This window comes from Castor canadensis, chromosome 13, assembly GCF_047511655.1.
Source record: "Castor canadensis chromosome 13, mCasCan1.hap1v2, whole genome shotgun sequence".
Taxonomy (NCBI): domain Eukaryota; kingdom Metazoa; phylum Chordata; class Mammalia; order Rodentia; family Castoridae; genus Castor; species Castor canadensis.
The window spans coordinates 38,882,898-38,908,167 of NC_133398.1; the positions used below are offsets into that span (position 1 = coordinate 38,882,898).

At 44.5% G+C, this 25,270-nt stretch overlaps 2 protein-coding genes and 1 long non-coding RNA gene across 14 annotated transcripts in view; 2 read left to right on the forward strand and 1 right to left on the reverse strand.

Annotated features, from left to right (window-relative positions):
* The window catches only part of Fam219a (family with sequence similarity 219 member A), a 50,086-nt gene extending 46,925 nt beyond the window's left edge, over positions 1-3,161 (forward strand). For 6 of the 8 annotated variants that reach the window (XM_074051588.1, XM_074051591.1, XM_020170195.2 and 3 more), the window contains one exon: positions 323-3,161. In XM_074051588.1, coding sequence (XP_073907689.1) covers positions 323-481 — 159 coding nt within the window. In that variant the 3' untranslated portion in view covers positions 482-3,161. The remainder of the gene's footprint in view (positions 1-322) is intronic. The other 2 variants (XM_020170196.2, XM_020170199.2) reach the window with 1 other exon arrangement.
* Positions 3,162-3,295: 134 nt separating this feature from the next.
* Spmip6 (sperm microtubule inner protein 6) lies at positions 3,296-24,922 on the forward strand. 5 transcript variants are annotated; one of them, XM_020170201.2, is made up of 7 exons: positions 3,296-3,830; positions 17,628-17,772; positions 21,457-21,578; positions 22,504-22,579; positions 22,815-23,049; positions 24,225-24,311; positions 24,773-24,922. In XM_020170201.2, exons 1-7 carry the CDS (start codon positions 3,696-3,698, stop codon positions 24,876-24,878), a joined length of 906 nt encoding a protein of 301 aa, XP_020025790.2. In that variant the 5' UTR covers positions 3,296-3,695; the 3' UTR covers positions 24,879-24,922. The 5 variants fall into 5 exon arrangements, with proteins under 5 accessions (XP_020025790.2, XP_073907684.1, XP_073907686.1 ...); XM_074051583.1 differs by lacking the exons at positions 3,296-3,830; positions 17,628-17,772 and adding exons at positions 19,967-20,310; positions 20,416-20,532; XM_074051585.1 differs by lacking the exons at positions 3,296-3,830; positions 17,628-17,772 and adding exons at positions 19,967-20,310; positions 20,416-20,532 and having other exon boundaries at positions 22,507-22,579.
* On the reverse strand, positions 15,293-19,659 carry LOC141415409 (uncharacterized). Its single transcript, XR_012440388.1, has 3 exons — positions 19,558-19,659; positions 16,836-16,971; positions 15,293-15,813 (listed from the first exon to the last, which is right to left on the reverse strand). It is a non-coding gene; the product is annotated as an uncharacterized lncRNA (long non-coding RNA).
* Positions 24,923-25,270: the final 348 nt, after the last annotated feature.

The following is a 25,270-nucleotide window of genomic DNA, read 5'->3' on the forward strand; positions in this document are numbered from 1 at the left end:
AGAGTTATTGAAGTAGGTGTTTTAAATAGGAGTGGGTGTGAAATTCAGGTGACACCTTAAAGGAGTGGACCTGAAATCAAGGCAAAACCCAAATAGAAGTAGGACTAGTGGTGAGAAATTGACCTTGGAATGTGCAGGGGCCTATAGTGAGGACTGGACCCCACGATGGGTTCCCTGATGGAAGTGAGGTCTGAGCCAAGTCTAGGCCAACCCCAGGCATGGGGTTGCCAAGAAATCTGGTTTTGAGCTGACAGACAATGACCTGCTCCTGGTTGATGCCTTCAGGTGACTCGAGCCTGACCTCCCTTCCCTTTGTCTACAGCAGATCAACCAAGATTTGAACATCCAGCTGCTGAAGGACGGCTACCGGTTAGACGAGATCCCCGATGACGAGGACCTAGACCTCATCCCCCCCAAGTCTGTGAACCCTACCTGCATGTGCTGCCAGGCCACGTCCTCCACCGCCTGCCACATTCAGTAGCGGGTGGGGCCTCCGCGGCCGCACTGGGCAGGGCCAACTTGGGCCAGGTTGGACTGGGCAGGGGTGGAGCTAGCCCTCCCCAGCTTGTCCGTCCGCCTGCTCCCACCCCGTGGCCCCTACAGCCGCCAACCTCGTAACAGTCATTGCTTCCTCCTATGGTAGGACGTGTACCTCTGTGTGTTCATGGAGCCGGAGAAACCAAAACCGGGTCTCTCTCCACCCTGGGGACTGAGGAGGAGTGGGGGCTGTTTGTTCAGTTACTTGGGAGACCTCACCCAGCACTCTGCCGCCTTCCCCAAGGCTGAAGTCTGGGGGCGTAGGGAAACTGGAGGGTAGGGAGGACAACAATAATAAGTGAGGTGAGAGGGATGACAAACCCAGAGGATTGGCTTCACCCCATGGAAGCTGTAAATCCTCCAGCCCAGCATGACAAGGAAAGGGATTGGAGGGAGAAAGGCCCAAGGCAGTGGGGGCAGTTCCCAGCACCTTAAAGCCCCCTCCATGTGCCCCCTGCCAGCCCATGTACCTGTATGTGTTTTTCCCCTCATTTCCAGATGGGAAGCTTGGCAAAACTGCCCAAGGGGATATTATGCCCTACCCATCAGATCACTGCCTTCATCCTCTTTTACCATTCACTTCTTTCCTTACTGTCTGGGTGTGGGGAAGGGTCAGGTGGGCTTTAGAGAGACACAAGTTGCAGAGGTATGACCTGTTCTCACTGGTCCTTCACTAAGGTATCTCTCTGCCTCCCCAGTACTGCAACCCCCAATTCTTCTGTTCATTGGTTCCAGGCTAGAAGCAGGGGGTAAGGCTGACCTCCAATGCCCCATTGGCATCTCACCTCAGCCCAAAACCTGGGAAGCTGATTCCTTGTAAGACTCTTAAAGGAGCAAGGATAGGAGAACACAGTGGGCTGAGTGGCTGCAAGTATATTGTGCTTGGCACAGTGTGTGTGTGTGTGTGTGTGTGTGTGTGTGTGTGTGTGTGTGTGTGTGAGAGAGAGAGAGAGAGAGAGAGAGAGAGAGAGAGCAGGACACTAAGATGAGATTGTCAGGGTGTGTGTCTGCATCTCTGCATTGGACCTGTCTCTCCAGGTATCTTCCTGAGGCAGATGTAGAGTCCGTGGTGGAGAAGTGACTTGTCTGTTTACAGTGTGAGAGTGCGAGACTGATCTAGCCTGGGAGTCAGAAGTCTGGGTCCTAGCTCTGGCAGTCTCCCTGTGATCTTCAGCAGGCCATGAGCTTTCTCTGGACTTCAGTTCCCTCACCTGCAAAAGAAATAGCAGCTAAAATTATCTTAAGGTTCTTTCCTACCTGAAGGGAATTTTTAATAAGAATTTCTGTGGAGGGGTATAGAGATCTCTGTGTGTCTTTCTGTAAGTATGCCTAGGGGATGCCCTGAGGTGTGTGTCTGTGCGTAAAGGGGAGGGTGAAATGTGTGGGGATCTGTTTGGAAAGAGGGGTGTGTGTGTGTGTGTGTGAATGTGTGTGCAGGTATCTGTTGTGAGTGTGTGGCTGTGTGGAGTGTCTGTGGGTCTCTTTCTGCTGCAGAGGGGGCAGGAAAGCTGAGTTTGCAAATCAAGAGGGAGGAGGCAAACAGGGCCCTCTCCTGGGCTGGCAACATAGACCTGCCCCCATGTGAAGAAAAATGAAAGCACAGGTAGCTTCAGACTGATCAGACCTATGCCCCACAAACCTCCTCCCATGGGGCCAAGGTGTATGCTGCTCTAGTGCTCCATGCTGACTTCCCCACATGCTGATGTATCTGCCATCATGAATGCCACTTATACGCTGCTCTCTGGGTGACAGTCCTGGGAGGTGGGAGCTGGAAGAGGGGGCTAGTGAGAGGAGGGAGTGGGCTTCTAGCTCAGAAAGGTAGCACTTCTCCCAGCACTGCACCCAGGAGCTGCCAACGCCCCACACTTCCAACCAAACCTTACCTCCTCTACTGCAGGGAGCCTAGTTAAATAATGAGAACTGCCAAAGGGAGGCAAGGCAAGGAAGGTATCTGCAGGGCCACAAGGTCCACTGGCCCCCATCTGAGCCCCTCTCTCCCACCCTGCTCAGCATCCTAGCCCCTGTCATTGGGTCCCAGAATCAGACCTCCACTACCACCCGGGGCTCCTTGACTCACCTTTCTAGAACATGGGCAACTCCTCTCTTTCAGACTCCTGCCTTTGCTGCTGACTTACTGTGTGATTCTGGCCCATTGTTCAATTTCTGTGGCCCTGAGGAACCAGAGAAAAGCTTCCTCCCACAGGACATATTAGTTCCCCAACACGCAAGAGCTTCTGACTCTTGCATATATAGAGGCAGTCTATATAAATAGATAGATATGGTGGGGAGAGGTAAGACGCTGGCAGCCAGCAGCTTCTGTGTCTCGGGAGAGAGCGTGGTTCCCTCCTTCCCTGTCTGGGAGCTGGAGGGAAAGAACCACAGCCTTAGCTTGCCCCTGCTCCCTGCCCCCTTGTAGATACTGCCTTAACACTCTCCCCACCCTCGGCTGTGGCTGCCACCCAGCCAGGTTTCTCCGCGCTCACTAATTTATTTCCAGGAAGGTGTGTGGAAGACATGAGCCGTGTATAATATTTTTTTTAACATTTCCATTGCAGTATTGACCATCATCCTTGGTTGTGTATCGTGTAACACAAATAATGATATTAAAAGCATCAAACAAGCCAGTCTCGGCTCCCTACTTGGGGTGTGGGCCAGGGGCAAGTGGGTTGGGAAGGGAGGAGAGCTGATCCTTGAATGTACATGTCACTCTACCTCCACTGTGGGTTCCCAGGAGTGCAACTGACTTGCTGTGAGATCCTAAGTGAGTCAAAACCCCGCAGAACCTCTGCTTCTCCAACAAAATGAGGAGCCTGGCCTCTGGGTCTGTAGGGGACCTCTGAGCTCTTGGAAACTGGGCTCTTTTAGGGGCTTCAGGTAGGAAGGAGTGGGAGGTAGAGAGGAAATTAGACAACCTCACCTTCCCCAGGGATGGGGCTGACTGGGTGATATCATAATGGGCAGTCCCATCCTGGAGGGGGAAGCCAGGTCGGGTGGGAGCAGGAAGGCTGTGGGAAAGGGCAGCTGAGCGCTCCTCCACAGAAGGGGGTCATAGCAGCCAGGGGCAGCTGTCAGCTGGAGGTGTGGGCTGCAGAGGGAGATCACTGATGTCCAGCAGGAGTCCTTGATAAAGCCCACCACAGCATCCCAAAGACCCCACCATGTTCCTCTTCTCCCATAAGACCAAGATCCCCATCAGTACCTACAGTGACTCCTACAGGGCTCCCACCTCTATTAAGGAGGTCTACAAGGACCCACCTTTGTGGGCCTGGGAGGCCAACAAGTTTGTGACCCCGGTAAGTGGGGGTTGGGGGCAGGGCAGGATAAAGTGTGTAATTGTGTCTGGATGACTGGGATGTGGTTGTCACTATGTGTTTGTAATTATTTGTAGTTGTGTGTGTGTGTCTGTCTGTCTGTCTGTTTTATTCATTTGCCTAGGCACAGAATTTACAATGGTAGTGTAGGCTCCTGCCTTCCTGGAACTATACCAGATAGGAAGGTAGTAATAAACAAGCAATCAACAGGGTAATACAGAGATGGAAAGGGAGAGCTTGCTTATATAGATTATGGAATACCTCTTTCTCTCAAGGTGACCTTGTGCTGAGACTGGAAAGATGCAGGAGAACTAGCACTGTAAAGAGCTGAAAGTTCCAGACAGAGTGATGAGAAAGTGCAAAGGCCCTCTGACTGCCTGTGGAATATACCAGAAAACATTCCATAGCACATCTTAATGCACATGTAGCACTATCTCCTTGTGTCTGTGCTTGGAGACGAGTGGCCAAGAGGGTCTGTGCAGCTTTCACCAAAGGGAGAGGAGATTTGGGAGTCTAACTGATTCTACCTAAGAGAATTTGCCTGTGTGTACAGCCAACAAAACTTTGCTGAGTATCTTCATGTGTAGGCACCCAGGGTAGAAAGGAAAAGAAGGGCCGGCCCCCATCTTTGAGGAGCTCACAGCAAACAGATAAAGTTGGGTCCCCCAGCCTGAACCATGCACGCAACAGAGCACATGCTGACAGGAGCACTTTCAGGACTTGAAAGGTCTGCTGGATGAGTGGCCAAGGGAAGGGGACTTCCCACAAAGAGTCCTGAGAAAAGGCAGCCTTGGGGCTGAAACTGTTAGGACAGGTGCCTGTGGACCAAGAAGGACCCTCAGGCTAGGTGAGGAGCATGGATAGAAGGCTCCTTGGAATTGGAGCAGTTGAGGCTGAGGACAGGAAGACCAGTGAGGGGTGAAAAAGGAAGGAGGATGAGGATGGGAAATAAGTGGTTGTGGCAGTGACAAAGGCATTTGTGACTAGGAAATTTATAAAGTAATAGAATTTATCTAACAACAAAATAAATATATGCCAAATTCAGAAAATGGCCAGATGCAGTGGTGCATATCTGTAATCCCAGCACTCCGGTGAGGCAGGAGGATTACAAGTTTGGAGCCAGCCTGAGCTACACAGCAAATTCCAGGCCAAACTGCACCACCCAGTGAGATTGTGACTCAAAAATTAAAAAATAAAATAAGCAAACCAGAAAAGGCAGAAAATGGCAGTAACTCAGAGAACCATAAGGAAAAAAGGGCCACAATCCCGCTACTCAGAATAACTACTAAGGTTAAACATGGGGCTTACAGCTGTAATCTCAGCTGCTCAGGAGGCAGTGGTTCAACGCTAACCCAGATAAAAAGTTAGCAAGACCCCCCCCCCCCCACACACAACCAGTAAGCTGGGTGTAGTGGTGCACATCTATCATCCCAGCACTACAAGGGGTATAAATAGGAGGGAAGTGGTCCAGGCTGGTCATGGGCAAAAATGCAGGACCCCATATGAAAAATAATTAAAGCAAAAAAAGGCTAGGGATATAGCTCAAGTGGTAGAGCACCTGCCTACTAAGCACTAAGGCCCTGAGTTCAAAGCCCAGTACTGCAAAAAAATTTAATACATTCCTTTAGGTTTTTTGCAGTGTTGGGAACCAAATCCAGGGCCTTACACATGTCAGGCAGGTACTCTGCCTCGCAGCTACATCCCAAGCCCATAACATATCCTTATATGCCTTTTAGGAAGCAATTTCTTTTTGAAAAAGTGGGAACACCTTGTGCTAATGTGTTCAATCTTGTATTTTCACATAGCCATGTATCAGGTACATTTTCCTACATCAAAAATATTCTATAATGTAATTTTACTGACTGTATAGTATTCTATTTTATGAACGTACCATAATTATTTGAGGAATTTTATCAGAAATTCATATTGCTTATAAAAACTTGCCGGTATAATCATTCTTGTGTGTGTATGTATATATATATATATATTTGTGCATACCTTCAACTATTTCCTTAGGATAAATTCCTAGACATAAAATTGTTGGAAGAAAGCATGTGAACATTTTTAAAACTTGTGATATATAACCCAAATTGCTATCATAATATATATAATAATTTATACTCCCACAAGCAAAATATGAGAATACCTGCCTACATTTCTATACTCAATGGGAGGGAATTTTGACAAGTAGATCAGATGGACTGGAGGTGTGACTAAGTAATAGTGTGCCTGCCTCACATAAGTTCAAACCCCAGTACCACAAAAAAAAAAAAAAATCAATATTCAAACACTAAATAAGGCAAGAAGAACCATACTAGGAGACAGAACTATGACCAAAAAGAAGGAGGAAAGAGCAAAGAGGAACCAGTAAAGACAGTACTACTGACAAAGGTCAGTGTCAACACTGCCAACACAGAAAGAGATCTTTTAGATGCAGGAATGCTTGCTAACCCGGCAGGATAATACATGGAAAGGAGTGAAAGTCGGATGGCAATGGAAATAAGAAGGAGGGAAAAGCTTCTGCATTCTTGGCACTGGTAGTGTGACTGACAGTCTGAAAGGCCCTTCTGCTTCAAAACAATGAGGTCTAGCTGAGCTTAATGGTACATGCTTGTAATTCCAGCACTCAGGAAGCTGAGGCGGGAGGAATGCAAGTTTGGAGTCAGTCTGAGCTACACAGCAAGACCTGTCTCAAAAGCAAACAAAACCCCACAGAACTAAGTATTGCAAAAAATTAATTTTTATTTTGTTTTGGACTGTCATGGAGGTAACAAACACATTGAAGAAGACAAGACTGGCCTGAGGACAGATGCCAAGCCACTCTCTACAAGTCAGAGTTTAAGCAAATAAGCTGGCTGCAAGGTAGAGGAACTAAATCTATGAATTGCAAACTGAAAAAGAATGTTTCAGCGTCTCTGGTTCCCTGCCACCCCCAACGCACACACACTCAAATGTGTGTCTTCTATGGTAAAAAACATTCTCAATGTTAAGTTTTTAGGTATCCTGCAGAGTGAGACCGACCAAACATAAGCTCACAATAAGAGATATAAGAAAATGAAACAGGGTTGAGAGTGTAGCTAGTGATAAAGCACTTGCCTAGCATGAATGAGCCCCTGGGTTGGATCCCCAACACTGCCAAAAAAAAAAAAAAAAGAAAGAAAGAAAAAAGACAAAAGGAAAGGAAGTCAGCTATGGTAGTTCATACCTATAATCCAGTCTCAAGAGGCTAAGGTAGGAGGACTGTGAGTTTGAGGCCAACTTAAGCTACATCTGTATATGTCAAGACCAGCCTGAGCTACATAGCAAGACCCTGTCTCAACCTCCCTGCCAAATAAAAGAAGAAAGATTAAGACTAAAATTTTGGGTTGAGGGTGTTGCCTAGCAATCCCTAGTGCAGTAAAAAATTAAAAGAAAATAATTATAACTCTATAATAAGGGAACTTCTAAACTACCTACTTTGAGGACTGGTAGAGTGCTCCAGGGTACCTCCAGTACCACCAAATATGTATATACTTTGAGGAGAAGAAAAATAATGACAGCAGGAAAGTTCAAGATGCAAGAAGGAATTGTAAGAAACTGATAAGCAGCCAAATTTAAGCAAACGTCTTTAGAAAATGATTATAGTGGCTTTTCATTTGTAATATTTAAAGAAAGAATTTATCTATTAGAAAAAAGTCATATATAAGTTAGAACAGGACAGAGTTAAGGTGTTCCAAGATCCTCACGTTGTCCTAAGGAAGGTACAAGATTTTGTATCTTTTGTACTGTCAACTAGCTGGAACTATGTGCCCCAGACTTCACTTCCCTAAGTAGCTCCCAACTGGCTACAAGAGAAATTTATAGACATAAATGAAAGATCAGCCATTTTAACTCTTGACAGAGGGTCAGGAGAGTGTGGTGATACACACCTGGAATTCCAGCCCTTGGAAGGCTGAGGCAGGAGGATCATGAATTTGAAGCCAGCCTAGTTTCATAGAGAGAGAGGAAGGAGAGGAGAGAAAAGAAGGAGGACAGGAGAAGGATGAGGTGGTGGGGGAGGAAGAAGAAGAGAGAGAAAAGAAAAAAAGAGGGAAGAAAGGGAGGAAAGAAGGAAGGGAGAGAGGGAGGGAAGGAAGGAGGGAGGGACGGATGGAGGAAGTTGATGTAGAGTAGCGTACACGCACTGTGGTCAGTTTACGCACAATGCTGCTGATTTAGTAGGTCACCTTAATGGCACAGGGCAGCATCTCCCACAACTCCCTCAGCAACTCCTCCTTCAACTTTGGGCCCCGAGACAGATGTGTGTGCGGCTCCATGGCAAAGGGCATCAGCTTCTCCTAGGCCCATCCATATCATACAGGTTGTAGACTGGTTCTAGTTGTTCTCATGGATGCCAGTTTGCCTTCTTCCCCACATCACGTCTAGTTCTTTTTGACTTCCATTTAGTGACTAGGCTCACAACAGCTGCAAAGATAACAGCCTTGCAGAGTTCCTAACGAATTCCCACTATTATGTAAAATATAATGCCCCAAATAAATTCCTTATGCTGTATCACTCACAGTGGTTCTGCTTCTCTGATCCAAATTTGATTGATACAGATAACAGTAACAAAAATCTGAAGGCTGGGTACCAGTGGCTCACACCTGTAAGCCTAGCTACTCAGGAAGCAGAGGTCAGGAGGATCATGGTTCAAAGCCAGCTCAGACAAATAGTTCTTCCAGGACCCTATCTCAAAAAAAAAAAAAAAAGTTCACAAAAATGAGCTTGTGGAGTGGCTCAACGTGTAAGCCCTGAGTTCAAACCCCAGTATCACACACACACACACACACACACACACACACACACAAAATCTGAGTAAGCTACTAAATAACAGATAAGAGACTTTCAGATGTAGTACTCACATTTATTAGATGAATCACTACAGAAATGACAAAGCTTCAATTTGCCAGGGAGATATAATTCTAAATTTGTATTGATCTAGTAGAATCATTAGAAAGAAAAGTTGACAAAATCACCACATTTGATTTTTCTTTTGGACTTTTTAGGATTATTACTTTAATGAGACAAATGTACAGGGTACAGTGTGATATTTCAATAGGTGAGTATAATATGTAGTGATCAAATCAGGGCAATTAGATTTCAACACATCACTGATAGGTCAACCAGACACCCCTCCCCTCAAAAAAAAAAAAGAGCAAAGACCTAAAACACTTGAAAACATAATTAATACACCTGGTATTTGGAACATAAGTAGAATTCAGACCTCCACCCCAACGACTACAGGCTGAAGCACACAAGGAATGCTTGTGATTAAAAACTGATTAAATCACAAGATTAAAAACTGATTAAGCAGACGCCATATAGAAAACCTTAGCAGAGTTCAAAGGCTGACCTCATACAACACAACTGTTCCTAACCTCAATGCACTTAGGTTACATATGGACAACAAAAAGATAAGTAGGACACTTAGACATTTTAAAACAAAATACAACAAGACTACCATGCTAGATAACAGGTCAAATAAGATATCTAAACAGAAATAGAAAAATACTCAAAACTGAAAGGAGTACGTATCAAAATTTGTGGAGTACAACAGAGGTTGAAAAGAAAAGTATATAAACCTAAATCCTTTAAGAAAAGGGAAAAAAGCAAAATATTAATGAGAAGAGTTTCAAACTTAAGAAACAAGGGTGTAAAAACAAAATAAGTGAAGAGAAATCATAAAATTATAATGAAAATAAGAGCAAAAGCTAACTAGAAAGCAAAGATTCAACAAGACCAACAATCAAAAAGTTGATTCTTTGATAAGATTCATAAAATAAACAAATCTGTAGATTAATCAAGAAAAAAAGATAAGGCACAGACAAAAGAAGTTTCTAATCATGAATCTAGAAGAAATGAAAATAATGTTCTGAACAACTTTATTCTAACAAATTTGAAAACAGATGAACAAGTATTAGAAAAATAAAATTTTCCAACCCTGTTAAAGAAGAATTACAGGCTGGGACCAGTGGCTCATGTCTACAAAACTAACAACTCAGGTGACAGAGATTGGGAGGATCAAGGTTCAAGGCCAGGCAGGTAAACAGTTATTAAGACCTCCATCTCAAGCAATAAGCTGGTGGTAAGCACCTGTGGTCCCAGTTATGCAGGAGTCCTAAATAGGAAGATCACAGTCCAGGTAGGCCCAGGCAAAAATGTGAGACCCTCTCTGAAAAATAATTAAAGCCAAAAGGGTTGAGGAGTGGCTCAAGTGGTAGAGTAGCTGCCTAGAAAGCCCAAGGCCCTGAGTTCAAACCCCAGTATCACCAAAAACAAAATTAGAAAGGTGTGTGTAGTGATGCATGCCTGTACTCCCAACTACTTAGGAGGCCAAGGCAGGAGAATCATGGGTTCAAGGCCAGCCTGGGCTACAAAATCGATATCCATCTCAAAAAACTAGAAAAACTTGAATGTTCCTATAAAGATTAAAGAATTAAATCAATAATTTAAAAACATTCCACAAAGAAACTACCTAACTTCCCAGTATAGATAAATAAATGGTTATATTCCTCCAAATGTTCAAGAAACAGTTTACTGAACTAGATGGTGATGGCTCAAACCTGAAATCCGAGCTACTTGGGAGGCAGAGATCAGGAGGATCACGGTTCAAGGCCAGCCTGTGCAAATAGCTCAAGAGACCCTATCTCAAAAAAGCCAATACAAAAAAGTCTGGTGGAACAAATAGCCAAGGCAATACTCAATCAAAAGAACAATGCTGGAGGTATCACGATACCCAACTTCAAACTATATTACAAAGCAATAACAATAAAAACAGCATGGTACTGGCACAAAAACAGACATGAAGACCAGTGGAACGGAATAGAGGACCCGGATATGAAGCCACACAACTATAACCAACTTGTCTTTGACAAAGGAGCTAAAAATATATGATGGAGAAATAGCAGCCTCTTCAACAACAACTGCTGGGAAAACTGGTTAGCAGTCTGCAAAAAACTGAAACTAGATCCATGTATATCACCCTATACCAATATTAACTCAAAATGGATCAAGGATCTTAATATCAGACCACAAACTCTAAAGTTGATACAGGAAAGAGTAGGAAATACTCTGGAGTTAGTAGATATAGGCAAGAACTTTCTCAATGGAACCCCAGCAGCACAGCAACTAAGAGATAGCATAGATAAATGGGACTTCATAAAACTAAAAAGCTTCTGCTCAATAAAAGAAATGGTCTCTAAACTGAAGAGAACACCCACAGAGTGGGAGAAAATATTTGCCAGCTATACATCAGACAAAGGACTGATAACCAGAATATAGAGGGAACTTAAAAAATTAAATTCTCCCAAAACTAATGGGAGAATGGGCAAGTGAACTAAACAGAACTTTCTCAAAAGAAGAAATTCAAATGGCCAAAAAACACATGAAAAAATGCTCACCATCTCTAGCAATAAAGGAAATGCAAATTAAAACCACACTAAGATTCCACCTCACCCCTGTTAGAATAGCCATCATTAGCAACACCACCAACAACAGGTGTTGTCGAGGATACAGGGAAAAAGGAATCCTCTTACACTGCTGGTGGGAATGTAAACTAGTACAACCACTCTGGAAAAAAATTTGGAGGCTACTTAAAAAGCTAAACATTGATCTACCATATGATCCAGCAATACCACTCTTGGGGATATACCCAAAAGACTGTGACACAGGTTACTCCAGAGGCACCTGCACACCCATGCTTATTGCAGCACTATTCACAATAGCCAAGCTATGGAAACAGCCAAGATGCCCCACTACTGATGAATGGATTAAGAAAATGTGGTATTTATACACAATGGAATTTTATGCAGTCATGAAGAAGAACGAAATGTTATCATTCACAGGTAAATGGATGGAATTGGAGAACATCATTCCGAGTGAGGTTAGCCTGGCCCAAAAGACCAAAAATCGTATGTTCTCCCTCATATGTGGACATTAGATCAAGGGCAAACACAACAAGGGGATTGGACTTTGATCACATGGTAAAGCAAGAGCACACAAGGGAGGGGTGAGGATAGGTAAGACACCTAAAAACAAGATAGCATTTGTTGTCCTCAATGCAGAGAAACTAAAACAGATACTTTAAAGAAACTGAGGCCAATAGAAGAAGGGGACCAGGAACTAGAGAAAAGGTTAGATCAAGAAGAGTTAACTTAGAAGGTAACATACATGCACAGGAAATCAATGTGAGTCATTGCCCTGTATAGCTATCCTTATCTCAACCATCAATAACCCTTGTTCCTTCCTATTACTGCTTATACTCTCTCTTTAACAAAATTAGAGATAAGGGCAAAATAGTTTGTGCTAGGTAGCGAGGGGGTGGGGGAAGAGGGAGGGGGCGGGGGGGGTAAGGACGGGGGTGGGGGAAATGGGGAGAAATGACCCAAACATTGTATGCACATATGAATAAAATAAAAATTTTTAAAAAAAAAGGCTGGTGGACTAGCTCGAGTGGTAGAGTGCCTGCCTAGCACGTATGAGGCCCTAAGTTCAAACACCAGTGCCACCAAAAAAAATAAAAAAAGAAAGAAAAACAGTTTATTTCAATCTTATACAAACTCTTCCAAGAAATCAGGAGAAAAAAGGGTGCTTCCCAACTCATTCTATTAAGCCAGTAAAAGTTGATTTAAAACTAATCAACAACAGTATAACAAAAGGAAATCATGCATAAATGTCAAAATCCTAAATAAAATATTAGCAATCTGTATGCAGTAGTGCATAAAAATAACCAATGAAATGAAAGCACCTTGTGCTATTAATGGATTGTAATAAAAAGTTTTTAAAATCTTCAAAAAAATAACTAATGATGGTTAAGTTATAGCTCATGAATTCAAGCACAGTTTAACATTAGGAAAATAATTATCATTTATAACATTAACAGATTTAAAGGGAAAACCACAAAATTATTTCAAAATGTGTAAGAGAGATCTTTTAAGGAGTGAAAGAAATATTCTAAAACTAGGTTATGGTGATAGTTGAAGAACTCTATAAACTTATTAAAATCCTTGAATTGCACACTTAAACAGTAAAGTTTATGCTACTTAAAGTATACATGGATAAAACAAATTTATTTATTTATTTTTTGGAGGCACTGGAGTTTGAACTAAGGAACTCACGTTTGCTAGGCAAGTGCTCTTACTACTTGAGCCACTCCACCAGCCCACAGATAAAGCTATTTAAAAAAAGATGCAGAAATAGTATTGCTAAAATTTAATACTTATTCATGATTTAAAAAAGAAGAAGAAAAAAAAAAAGCCAGACACCAGGAGGCAGAGATCAGAAAGATCAAGGTTCGAAGTCAGCCTGGGCAAATAGTTTGCATGACCTTATCTTGAAAAAATCATCATAGAAAGCAGGACCGATGAAGAAGAATGAAATCTTATCATTTGCAAGTAAATGGATGGAACTGGAGAACATCTTCTTAAGCGAAGTTAGCCAGGCTCAGAAAGCCAAAAATCGTATGTTCTCCTTCATATGCGGACTTTAGATCTAAAACAAATGCAGTAATATTATTAGACATGGGTCACACGCTAAGGGGAGAATGCATACAGGAGGAATAGGGAAAGGTAGGAAACCCAAAACTTGAAAGTGTTTGATGTCCCCACTGCAGAGGAGCTAATATAGTAACCTTAAAATAGCAGAGGTCACTATGGAAAGGTGACCGGGAAATAGTGAAGAGGTCTGGTAAAGATGAATCAATTCAGGTTGTAATACACTTGTACATGGAAGCAATGCTAGGAATCTCTCTGTATAACTATCCTTACCTCAACTAGCAAAAATGCTATGTCTTTCTCATTATTGCTATGTCTACTCTTCAACAAAATTGGAGAAAAGGGCAGAACAGGTTCTGCCTGGAAGCAAGGGGGTGGGGGAAGAAGGAGGAGGTGGGGGACAGGGGGGAGAAATGGCCCAAACAATTTATGCACATATGAATAAATGAATAAAGGAAAAAAAACAAAAAAGCAGGGTTGGTGGAGTGGCTCAAGGTGTAGCCTGAGTTCAAATCCCAGTAATGCAAAAAAAAAAGAAAATGAAAAACAGTATAGCAAACATAAAATAGAAGTAAACTTCCCTAACTTGATAAAGAATATACCCAAAGCATACAACCAACATCACTGAGATTAGTTAAACATTAAAAGAATTTTTTTTCAAATTGGGATCAGGTCAAGGATGTACGTTATCACTACTTCTAGTCAACGTTGTACTGGAGGTTCTAGCCAGAACATCAAGAAAAGAAAAAGGAAAAAGATACAAAGATAGGAAATAAGAAATAAAACTATAATTATTTACAGATGATGCATGTATATAGAACATACAAATTATTAGAATAAGAGAATTTAGGCCAAGCGTGGTGGTACATACCTGCAACCCCAGCACTCAGGAGGCTAAGGCAGAAGGATCATGAGTTTGAGTCCAGCCTAGAATACACAGTGAGACCCTGTCTCCACAAAAAAGGAAAAAAAAGTATTTATTCTAGCAACAAAAAATAAGAGTAGAAATAAGTTCACCAATATGGGCAAAACTGTATGGATAATATCATAAAACTTTACTGAGAGTCGGTGTGGTGACACATGCCTATAATTCCAGCACTTGGAGGAGGCTCAGGCTGGAGTATCAAAAGTTCAAGGTCAACCTGGGCCTGACCTACATAGTGAAACCCTGTCTCAAAAAACAAAACAAAACAAAATTTATTAATATCTTTTAAATACTTAAATGGAGAAATATAACATGCTCAGAGATAAGAAGAGTTACTGTCACAAAAACTCAATGCAATCTGATTAAAATCTCATCAGAATTTTTTGAGGAATGTAACAAGATATTTCTAAAATTTGTAGAGAAGAACAGAGGCCCAAGAAAGAGATAAAATGAATTTGAAGAAAAAGGTGACTTACCCAAACATATATGAATTACAAAGTTATGGAAATTCATAAAGCATAGCATTAATGTAGAGATAAACTAATTGACTAATGAAATAGGACATATCATAAATAGATCTATAAATATTTGGAAACAATATTAAACAAAGATGGTGGGCAATAAAGGTATGGAAAAAGATACATCAAGCCTGGTTGACATTACAAATCTGTGAGGAAAGATATACTACTCAGGGGGAAATTATCCAGATGGATGAGAGTAAAATTAATAGCTAACTCACACCAAACACAAAACGAAAGTCCCAACACATTAAATATAGAAAGTAAAACTGTATAGCTTTTAGAAGAAAATACAGATGTTATCTCCATAATCTGAGAATATGCATAGATTTCTTAAACGAGCACAAAAAGCATTAAGCATAAAAGAAGAGATTAATAAATTGAACTTGTTTAAATTAAGAACTTCTGTTCATCAAAGACACCATAAGGAAAATTAAAGAAAGAAGGCATACACGGAGAGATTGCAACATGTAATTTATTAGTATATAGAATACATAAGGAATTATAAATCTCTGGGTTAAAATTGAACACATGTGTATTTAGACCTCCTCTAAACCTACAGTAAATGGATATTTAAGACATAGACTCACATGGATGGTGAGAAAGAAGGACAAATGGCAAGAAAATTTTGGAAGCTGGAAAGTATAAGTAGTAACTGATATAGCAGATCTTAGAAAGCCAGCAATGGGAAATCCAAGATATAATTCAACTGAAAACTGCAGAATTTCCAAAAGGCTCAGGAATTGATAATCCTAGGCTTCTCTGGAACAGAAGATAGGACAGAACCAAGGCTAAAGTAAGGATTATTTGAAAGCCCGTTAAGAAGCAGTTAAACCTACTAATCCCCTCTTCTTTTCCATACCAGAGGGTGACTGCCTGCCTCTGTCTCTGTAAAAGTCACAAGGCTTATTTTTTGTCAAAGATCTCAGGGATCACCGGTTTCCGGGTCCCCCTGCATTCTCCAATATGCCGTCTTTCTCTTCTCTTCTGTACATATAAAATCTTTCTGACCTCTGCAAAAAAAAAAAAAAAAGATCTCAGAACTGGGGATACAAGATGGCTGGGTACCACACTGAAATCTCCAAATTCGGAACGCTAAAACCCCCAGCACCCAGTTCTATACATGTTCTCAGAACACTGACAGGTCATCGCCCTCAGGCCAAAGGAGTCTTTTCTGAAGAATCTTTTTAACCCAAGGGAAAGCTGTGCAGAGACTCACATTAGAGTTTGTACAAATAATAATAATCCAACCAGATCATCCCACAACTGACAAAGTCCACCCACGGCTGCGGGTCTTAGCTAAGCTCTTTCAGTCTCCTACTCATGAACAAGAGCAACAACTGCAGACATCTGAGGGAAGCCTCTAAGAGAAAAGTTTATTAGTTCTTCTGAATGACTGTTTTTATACTTGTGTGTGTGTATGTGTGTGTGAGTGGATATATTTGATTGTATATGTATGAATATACATCTGTGTGTGTTTGTGTGTAACTGGGCAATAGGGGTGTGTGTACATTCACCCATGTATGTATATGCACCCCAGGGAAGTGTTAAGTCACAGGACTCTTGTCCCCACACCTTCCATACTCTACCCCCTACCCCTATAGGAGTGCGACTGCCATATCTGTCCATGGAACACCATGGGCACAGATGATCTCAGAAACCCCTGAGCTAACTAGTTTTCAGGGTGGTTGGAACACGGACAGCAGCCAGATCTCATTTCAGCCCTGGCCACAAGAAACCTGTGCCCTTAAGATCATAAGGGGTACCAGGCTCAGGGGCTCATGCCTGTAATTCTAGCTACTTAGGAGGCAGAGATCAGGAGGATCGAGGTTCGAAGCCAGCCTGGCCAAATGGTTCCACAAGACCCTATCTTAAAAAAAACCTTTGAAAAAAATGTCTGGCGGAATGGCTCAAGGTGTAGGTCCTGAGTTCAAGTCCCACTACCACAAAAAAAAAAAAGATTATGAGGGGCAAGTGTGAGTGATCCCAACTGCCTTTTCAGTTCCATTCCCAGCAGAGACCCATCGGTCCATACCTTATTTGGAATTTGCCCTCATCAGAGGACAAGGAGGCCTCAAGTGAGGCCTTGATGTGTGGTTCCACAGATCTAGCTGAACAATGGGTGAGGAACTGAGATGAGGTAAACCCCAAGAAGTAGAGAAGCCCAGCACCTGGACCAAGGGCAAGAAAAAGAGTCAAGGTTGGGTGAGGATTGGAGAAAAGTGAGGGTCAGGGTCAAGGGTAATACTGGTGTCAGGGTCAGAGCCACAGCAAAATCAGGCTCAGGTTGGACACAGGGAATTAAATTTTAAAGTAAGTTTCCCATCAGCCCTGTCCTTCAGCAACTTCAAGGTGTCAGATTACCAGAGAGCCCTCCCAGTCCAAGAAACAACTCCCAGGACAGCCAGCGTTTCCTAAGGCTCTTGTTGTGCCAGGGATCTATTGGCCCTGTTGGAGGAGACCCAGGCCCTGCTCACCGGCAGCATACAGCCCAGAAAAAAAGGACAGAAACACTTAACTCTGACCTCTGAGAGTTTCCTCCTAGTCAGGAAATGACAAAAATGAGGTCAGAAAACCACTCTGTCTAAGTGGTTTTGGCTCCAAGTGCTAGCCTTGGAATGAAAAGAAAAAAAAAGGGGGTCGGGGTGGGATTCAACAAACAGGACTATGCAAAAAAAAAAAGAAAAAAAACAAGTTCTGACATGAGAATCCTCTGGCATCAGGAGGGGGTCAGGAATCTATCTAGCTAACTGGATCTAGGTCAAGCAATGCTCCAAGACTGGGGTCTCCATCCACCTAGCCACTGTTCCTCTCTCCCTTTGCACAGGGTCTGACTCAGACCATGCGGCGCCGTGTGGATCCAGACGCCCTACAGAAGATGGCCAAATGTGCTACACAGGACTACAACTATAAGAGTTCCATATCAGGCCACCCTTACTTTCCTGAGAAGTACTGGCTCTCTCAGGATGAAGGTAGGGCCTCACCCTTCACCCAACTGTGACCCTAGCTGGAGCAAGCTTTCTCTTGCTCCTGGTTATTACTGAACCTAACTGGGGCCTAACTGGGGGCAACTGCAGATGCAGAAAAGACACAGGATAGACAGACAGACAGAAAGTTGGGGCCAGGTGTGTTGGGCGCTCAGGTGGAGATGCATAACCCTCATTGCTTCTTTTCTCTATCTTTATTCTTTAAAGCCTTACTCCTTTGCAGTTCTTTAAAACCTTGCTTCTAAAGCCTTCTTTAAAACCTTGCTTTTAAAATCTTCTTTTCTGTTCTTTAAAGTCTCTTTCCTTAGACACGAACTGTCCCATGTTTTCTCTTAGCTTTTCTTTAGCATAATCTCTCTTAAAGTCTTTGCCCTAGACTTGCACTGTCCCATATTCTCTTTAGCTTTTCTTTAGCTTAGCTTTTCTAAAGCCTACGTATAGTATAAAGTTCTCTTTAGGTTTCTTAAAGTCTTGACCCTCAGACTTGCTAGCAATTCCTCTTTAGCAATTCTCCTTTAGCAATTCCCTTCAGCAGTTCTTTTCCCTTCCAAAAGCCTCCCAGACCAAAAAGCCAAAAGCAAAAAGCAAAAGCCTCAAAGTAAAAGCTCCCCAAAGCAAAAGCCCCCAAAGCAAAAGCAAAAGCCTCCCATCCTTCAGTGACTCTCTTATACCCAGTGGTATCCAGGGTGGAGCAGCAGTTCTCGGGGAAGGGAGTGACATTGTAACGTAAACAACTTAGGAGAAGCAGCTGTCCTGCATCTTCCTCCTCTGTGGCCAGGGCTGTGCCAATCTTAGCCTACAGATAAACATCTTAGGAAAAGCAACTAAGCTGTATCTCACCTTGCTTCTGTCCAGTTCTCCTAGGCTTCTAATAATCTGCTCTCCACACCCAGCAGTGACCCCCAACAATGACACCCAACTTGAATCCAATTTAGATCCTGATCTCCATCAACCTTATCTCTACCTATGACCTAGGCCTCTTCTCTAATCAACCTTGACTCCAAACTGTCTCCAAAACACCTATCTTGACCTTCATCCTGAATGAGACAACCTAGGCCCAGACTTTTGGGAGCTCCTTGACTGAAAATAGAATTGGAAGATAGCTAGGCATAGTGGCATGCACCTGGACTCCCAGCTACTTGGGAGGGCGAGGCAGGGAGATCACTTGAGCCCAGGAGTTTGAGGCCAGCCTGGCCTCAACTCAGACTCTGTCTCAAAACAGAACCAAAACAAAAACAACCAACCAAAAAACCTGGAAGAGCCCTAGAAAGGTGGAGAGAATATTAACCTCTCCCAGACAGATTCCTCCAAGTGGTCCAGGTGCCATCTCCTCCCATCTTCTTAGCAACCCTGCTCCATCAGCTGTCTCCATCTCTCCTGCATCCCTCTGCCCTACCACACCTTTTCCCCTTAATATGGAATACTTTCTAACTTCTTCCTGCCCCTCCTTCATAGCCAAGATAACAGAAACATAATCTGTACTCATTGTCTCTACTTCCTCACCCCCTTCAAACACTTTGTGAACAATTCTCCTTCCCCTTTCATTAAGGTTTTTTATCTGTCTCCCTGTCCATTTCAAAAGAACAGTCTTTCTTACTTACAACTGTGTCCCTTCTATGAAGGGACTTCCTAAGTACCTGTCTTCATCAGTATTTGTTGAATGAAGTTGGGAGTTTTCATCTCCTACACACAAACACTAAACCTGTACTGTGTGGTTCTGATTGCCATATGTTAAAAACGCCATCCCCAAATGATCAAAGAAAGTTTTACCTCTGCAGAAGGGTGCAGCCACAGACCATAGTCTGATAGGTGGAACACACTGAGTGGGGAATCAGCTCAGTTTTTATCTCTTTACCCCTCACCCTGATGGACTGGTTTGGGTTCACAATCTTTGTGATTGGTTACTTAGAAAAGGGGGCAAGTGGGGTAAGGGGGACCTTGAAGCAAGGAGAACAAAACAATTCTTTTGGGCAATATTTATCTTTAAGCAAGCAGTTTGAGATCAGGACATCTGGCTGTAAACAGCTCTTTGTTTGACCGAAAGAACCTTGTAAGGTCAAGCAACGTTTCACAAAGCATGTAGGCAGCAATTCAGGGAGGTTAGCTGGCATCTACATTATGATAGTTAGACATTAACTCCTTTGACAGAAAAGACCTAACTTTAGTTGATCATCACACACATGTCCTTGGGACTCTTCAGCCTTCACCCTCTGAGACCTGACCTACACATTTCTGACCACTCTCTACTCCTTGAAACTACTTCTTTCCTCAGCTCCTCTGATGCCTCACCTTCCTGGGTCTCTTATATACTCACAGTAGAAACATGGGGGCTCCTCAGGGTGCTATCCAGAGCTGTCTTCTCTCCTTGTCCCTCCTCCAAGGCCATTTTATCTAACCCACCTATGGCTTTAATTATTGTAACTCCAAATCTTTATTTCCAGCCTGACCTCTCACCAGAACTCTACTCTCCTTCATCTAATTATGGTCATCTTCAGCGGGCTGTACCCAAACCCTTCAAACTCAGTATGTTGAACCCACAACTCAGAACTACAAATCTAACACTCCATCGCCCCCCGCACCCACCTGCTCTTCCTCTTGGGCTTCTTTCATCTTGTCTCTCACATTGAGTTCTTTCAGACTGTTGGGGAGTGGATCACAGAGGACCTTGTATGACAGGCTTAGGAGTAAGCGACAGTGTTAAAGGCTTTAACTCGGGTAGTGTCTTGATCAAATCTCCATTTGTGGGTAAGTACCACATCTTCTACATTGATGTTGGATTGTAGGATTTCAAACATAAGGCAAAGAGACTAGTAGTCTAATCATAATTGCTTGTCATTTGCCAAGCATTGTTCTAATTTGTTTATAGAGCTTAACTCATTTAAACTTCACAACAACTCTGTTCATATTGTGTGTGCGTGCGTGTGTGTATTGATGGGGATCAAATCCAGGGCTTTGCACACACTAGACAAGTGCTCTACCACTGAGCTACATCCCCAACCCACAAAAACCCTATGATAGTACTGTCACTCTCATTTTACAGTTGAGTAAACTGAAACAGAAAAATTAACTTGGTCACACATAGTTAATAAATTGGCAGAACTAACATTTGAAGCCAGGCAGCCTATCTGCATAATACATTCTATTAATCATGATATTATATTGTCTCCTGGTTAAAGCACCACAAAGATAAGGGAGTAAGATGACTGGGTGGGGGAAGAAGTAAGAGAAGGGACAGATTCAAGTGATTTTAAGAAGGCAGAATAGGCAAACCTTGGACCTAAATGTGGAAAATGAGAGAAAGAGAGAGAAAATGGCAGGAGGACCCATTTCCAGGTTGGCCAATTCAGAGTAAAGCCAGGACAAAAATTGCTTAGCACAATGGATCCAGACCTCACTCAGAAGCCTGCCTTAGGTGGGACATGGGCTGCATCTCAAGGCCAAATGAAAAGTGTGATAGGCAGGGTGTGATAACACATGCCTGAGGTAAGCCTATATATCAAACAAAACAGAACAAGTACTGAGGGGTAAGGCTGGGCGTGGGCACTGACCTGAGGAAGGGCAGTAAGATCTGCTTTGTGCTAGGGATCAGAGAAGAAACATCTAGGGGGTCCCAGACCTTGGGTGGAGAAAAGAATAACATTATCTGACATCTCCACTCCTATTATGAAGAAGACACGTACTGCCCAAGCTACCTGGGCAATGACCGATACAGCCCCTGGAGGACGAGGACAGCACCATATAACAGCACCCACTGGAACAAGTACGCCATCTGCCTTCCCCGACGGCCTAAGGTAGCTACTGCACCCACTACAAATGCCTAGAGTCTGGGGTACACTCCACCACCACCACATCCTACAGTGGTGACTGTATTTCACCACCAGCTCCTCAGTCCTTTCCCACCAAAAATGCTCCAAGACTTTCCCCATCTGTGAATCTAGGGTTTGTAATTTTTAGCTGAAAAGAGAGCCGAGGATTGGGGCTGTGATAGACCCTTGAGTCCCAATCGCTGACCTGGCTCTGTGGTGACTAACATGGTTGGTGTGCACTTGACATACTACCCTCTTGAAGCTTGCCAAGTGGCCCCTCCCCATCTGGTCTAGCCACTGTGACACACAGGCTGCAAAAGAATCAATAATAAGCTGGGTCTCCCTGCTCCACCTTCCCCTCTTTTGTGATGTGAGCAAGGGCAAACAGCAGAACAACAAGCTGCAAATATAGGAGACTCTTACAGGGAGATAGGAGGGAGTCCTGTCCCAGGCCCAAGCCTTTCTAAGGTGAAAGAGCCCAAGGCTACAGCAGGGGTGCTTAACTGCAGGCTGATGGTTGACTGAACCCTTTTAAATTAGAACTTCTTACAAGTTCACCCAGGTGATTCTGATGGGCAAGCAATATTGAAAGCCCCCTATTAGACAGACATCCAGTTAGACAAAGAGGGGTAAAATCAAAGGCAAATACTAAAACATTAATTGTCAGAGACCCACGTCAACCCCCCCCTTCACATCACAGCCCATCCCCACCTAGCCTCGCCCCCATAGGCGGAGTAAACGCGTTGCCCAGCAACAGCCCCAAACACTCTGCTGGGGAGAGTAGGGAAGCTGCTAAGGGATGGGAATAGGCACCTCCCAGGGACAGGTCTGGGTATTCTGGGAGGCCCTCCAAAGGGAGAAACTTTTCCATGTCAGAGCTTGCTTGAGGTAGCATGTGTGGCACTTCCAGGAGACCGGGATGGAGACAGTAGTTCGAGGAATGCCCTTGGAGTACCCTCCTAAGCCGGAGCTCCTCAATGCCTACGGTAAGAGGTGGTGAGGCAGTGGAGAAAATGGTTATTGAGAGGGAGGGAGAAGCCAGAGGAGGGTGGGATGGGAACATGGGGAACAGGGTGGAGGCCGAGGCTCCTGGAGAGGATGTAACTGTACTGCTATCTGTCCCTGTTTTTGTCTCTGCCTCTCACTGTCTCTGATTCTTGCCGTTTGCCATTCCTGTGACTCTATCTTTGGGTCTTCTGGGTTCTGGACCCGCGAGCTCAGAGCGTGAGGTAGTGATGAACATGTTGAACTCGTTGTCCCGGAACCAGCAGCTGCCGCAGATCGCGCCCCGATACGGGTGCCTCGACCCGCTGCCGGGCCGTCTGCCATTCCAAGGTTATAACAGCCCTTGCTCCGGCCGCCACTACTGTCTGCGAGGGATGGACTACCACGCCTCTGGGGTGCCTGGCACCGAACGCAGCCTGCGGCCTTTGTGCGCAGAGCAGCCAACTGTAAGGTTCGCAGGGACCCGCCCGCTTCCGCCGGGCTCCGCCCCCAAAACTCCTTGCCTTCCCCGCCCTTCTGGGGTGCATGCGCTCCATCCCGCCCCATTTCTCTGCGCCTGCCTCCAGCCGTGTTCTGTGGACTTACGGGGTCGGCTGTATGCAGTAGTCCTTAAGCCCCAGAGCGCAAACTAACAACTAAGGTGGAGAACCAGCACCAGATTACTCCAAGTCCTTGACCCTATCCATTCTGAACTGGGCTCAAGGTCAATCTAGCAACTGTTTGTGTTCTGGAGGTCCTGCCCAAACTCCGCCCATCAGTCGCATCCTCTTTCCACACCTACCAGTCCTGACCCCTATCTGGACACCTGGCTCTGGAGACACAGGCCCTAACCTGCAGAGTGCCGTGTGTTCTCAGAGAAATGTCCTCTCTTTCTAGGCCTGGAGTCACCGTCAGTAGTGGGTGGGGTCATTACTGGGAACTGTCTAAGCGAGAAAATGGTGACCGCTTTACCACAGCGACTTTGACCGTCTCATAGCCCCGCACCACCCCTGCGGATAGACGTCCTTGTGTGTTACTGTTAAGAAAACTAAGGCTAGAGTGCCCAGCCGGAGCCCAGACTGCAGCAGTGCAGCCTTCGTTCTACCTTGGCCACAGACAAGGCGGCCGAGTCTGAGAGAACCCCCAAGGCTGAGGCAGTTTAGAGAGCTGTGCAGAGTGGGCTCTAAACACTGTCCCTAACCTCACAGTGATCCCCGCCCTTTTTCTCAAGCCAAGAGACCCTGATTCATTGTACAAGACTGAGTACTATTCACTCAAAAGGGTATAGGGGTGTAGAAAAGTGCTTGAGCCTCTAGGAGGCTCAGAAACACTGCCTCTTCCATCACGCTGGAGAAATCGCTGTCCCACGGCGAGAATCCAGGGACTTGCAGGTTCTCAACGACTACAGCTGACCCTCCCCAGAATCCAGCAAGCTCCACAGTCTGCCCTGTGCAGACTGAGGCCAGGCCTGGGGGAGGGGAGGGGGAGCTTCCCAGAGGCCGTATCGCATTGGAGTCTTGAAGGGCAAGGAAGGAGAGGATCCCGGAGCGGTAACTGAAGCGCCGCCTAGGTGCTTGGTTTGGACTGTAGGAATACGAGGGTATGAAAAGACCTGACCTCTCCCAGCCCATTCGCTTCCTTCTCCAGGAGTATATTGCCCTACGAGCACCGGCCCGGAATGCAATGTGCTGTTACAACTCCCCCGCCGTCATACTACCCGTATCAGAACCTTAGGTAAATCCGGCGCACACACATTCACTTTTGCACACGAACACTGGAGACTGTTCTTTTAGCGAGGGGTTGGGTAGGCGGACAGGGAAAGCTGCTAGTTGGCGGGGGGTGTTCTCTGCAATGCACTGACAGGAAGACGACACCAGAGGGCGCTAGGGCCATGGGACGTCAACGCTGGTAGGGGAATGGAGAACCCTAGAGGGCAAGAAGGCCAGGCATTGAGGAGTTATAGTTGGCAGTGGACTTGAGTCAAGGGCGCTGGGGTTCAGGGCCTGGAGTAAAAGGTAAGAAGTCAAGCTAATGGAGTATATATTGTATGTCAGAAATTAAACAGTACAACTTGAGGTTCAAGAGGTCAGTGTTAGCAGCAAAATGTTGGGGTAAGGTTAGCATTGGGAATTGGAATCAGATGTTCACCTTGACATTAAGAGTTTCTGGAAGGACTGACCTGTCTCTCCCTGCAGATGGGACACAAGTCACTTCAAGAAGACTGGTGGTCCCCGGAGAAACAACTATGTTGTCCACCCTGAGTTTGTGTCAGAGACCTATCCTGACTACCGTTGCTGGTAAAAGCCTGGGCTGGCCAGGCCAAAAGGGTGGAACAATAAATTCTTCACCCAAAAGTCTGCCTCATGTGTCCTTACCCAGCAAGATCTGGAAATGGGGGGACTGTGTCTCAGTTCCCCAGTCCTGAACTCTCCCACTCCTATCTTCTCAGTAGTTATCTGAGTGCCGTTCTGACACATACCAGTAACCCTATATCTAGCTGGTGTCCTCCTTCCCTGCATCCCAGAGTGTAAACTACTGGGTGGGCCTCACCTTGTATGGAGGATCCATTTACTTCCTATCCCAATGAAGACCCTCCAAAACTGACACTTCCCCAACATGCCCCAAACTTAAATGCTTCTCACATCTCAAAAGGACCCAGAATCCTCCCTTCCACAGTAAAAGCCATGTCCCTA

What these genes read in the sequence shown, in the direction of transcription:
- Spmip6 (XM_074051583.1), top strand. Translation starts at nt 19,968, where the DNA reads ATGTCCTTGGGACTCTTCAGCCTTCACCCTCTGAGACCTGACCTACAC. An exon ending in GATCAAATCTCCATTTGTGG is followed by an intron (nt 20,533 to 21,456) that starts GTAAGTACCACA and finishes CCTATTATGAAG; the next exon opens with AAGACACGTACTGCCCAAGC. An exon ending in GGAGCTCCTCAATGCCTACG is followed by an intron (nt 22,580 to 22,814) that starts GTAAGAGGTGGT and finishes CCGCGAGCTCAG; the next exon opens with AGCGTGAGGTAGTGATGAAC.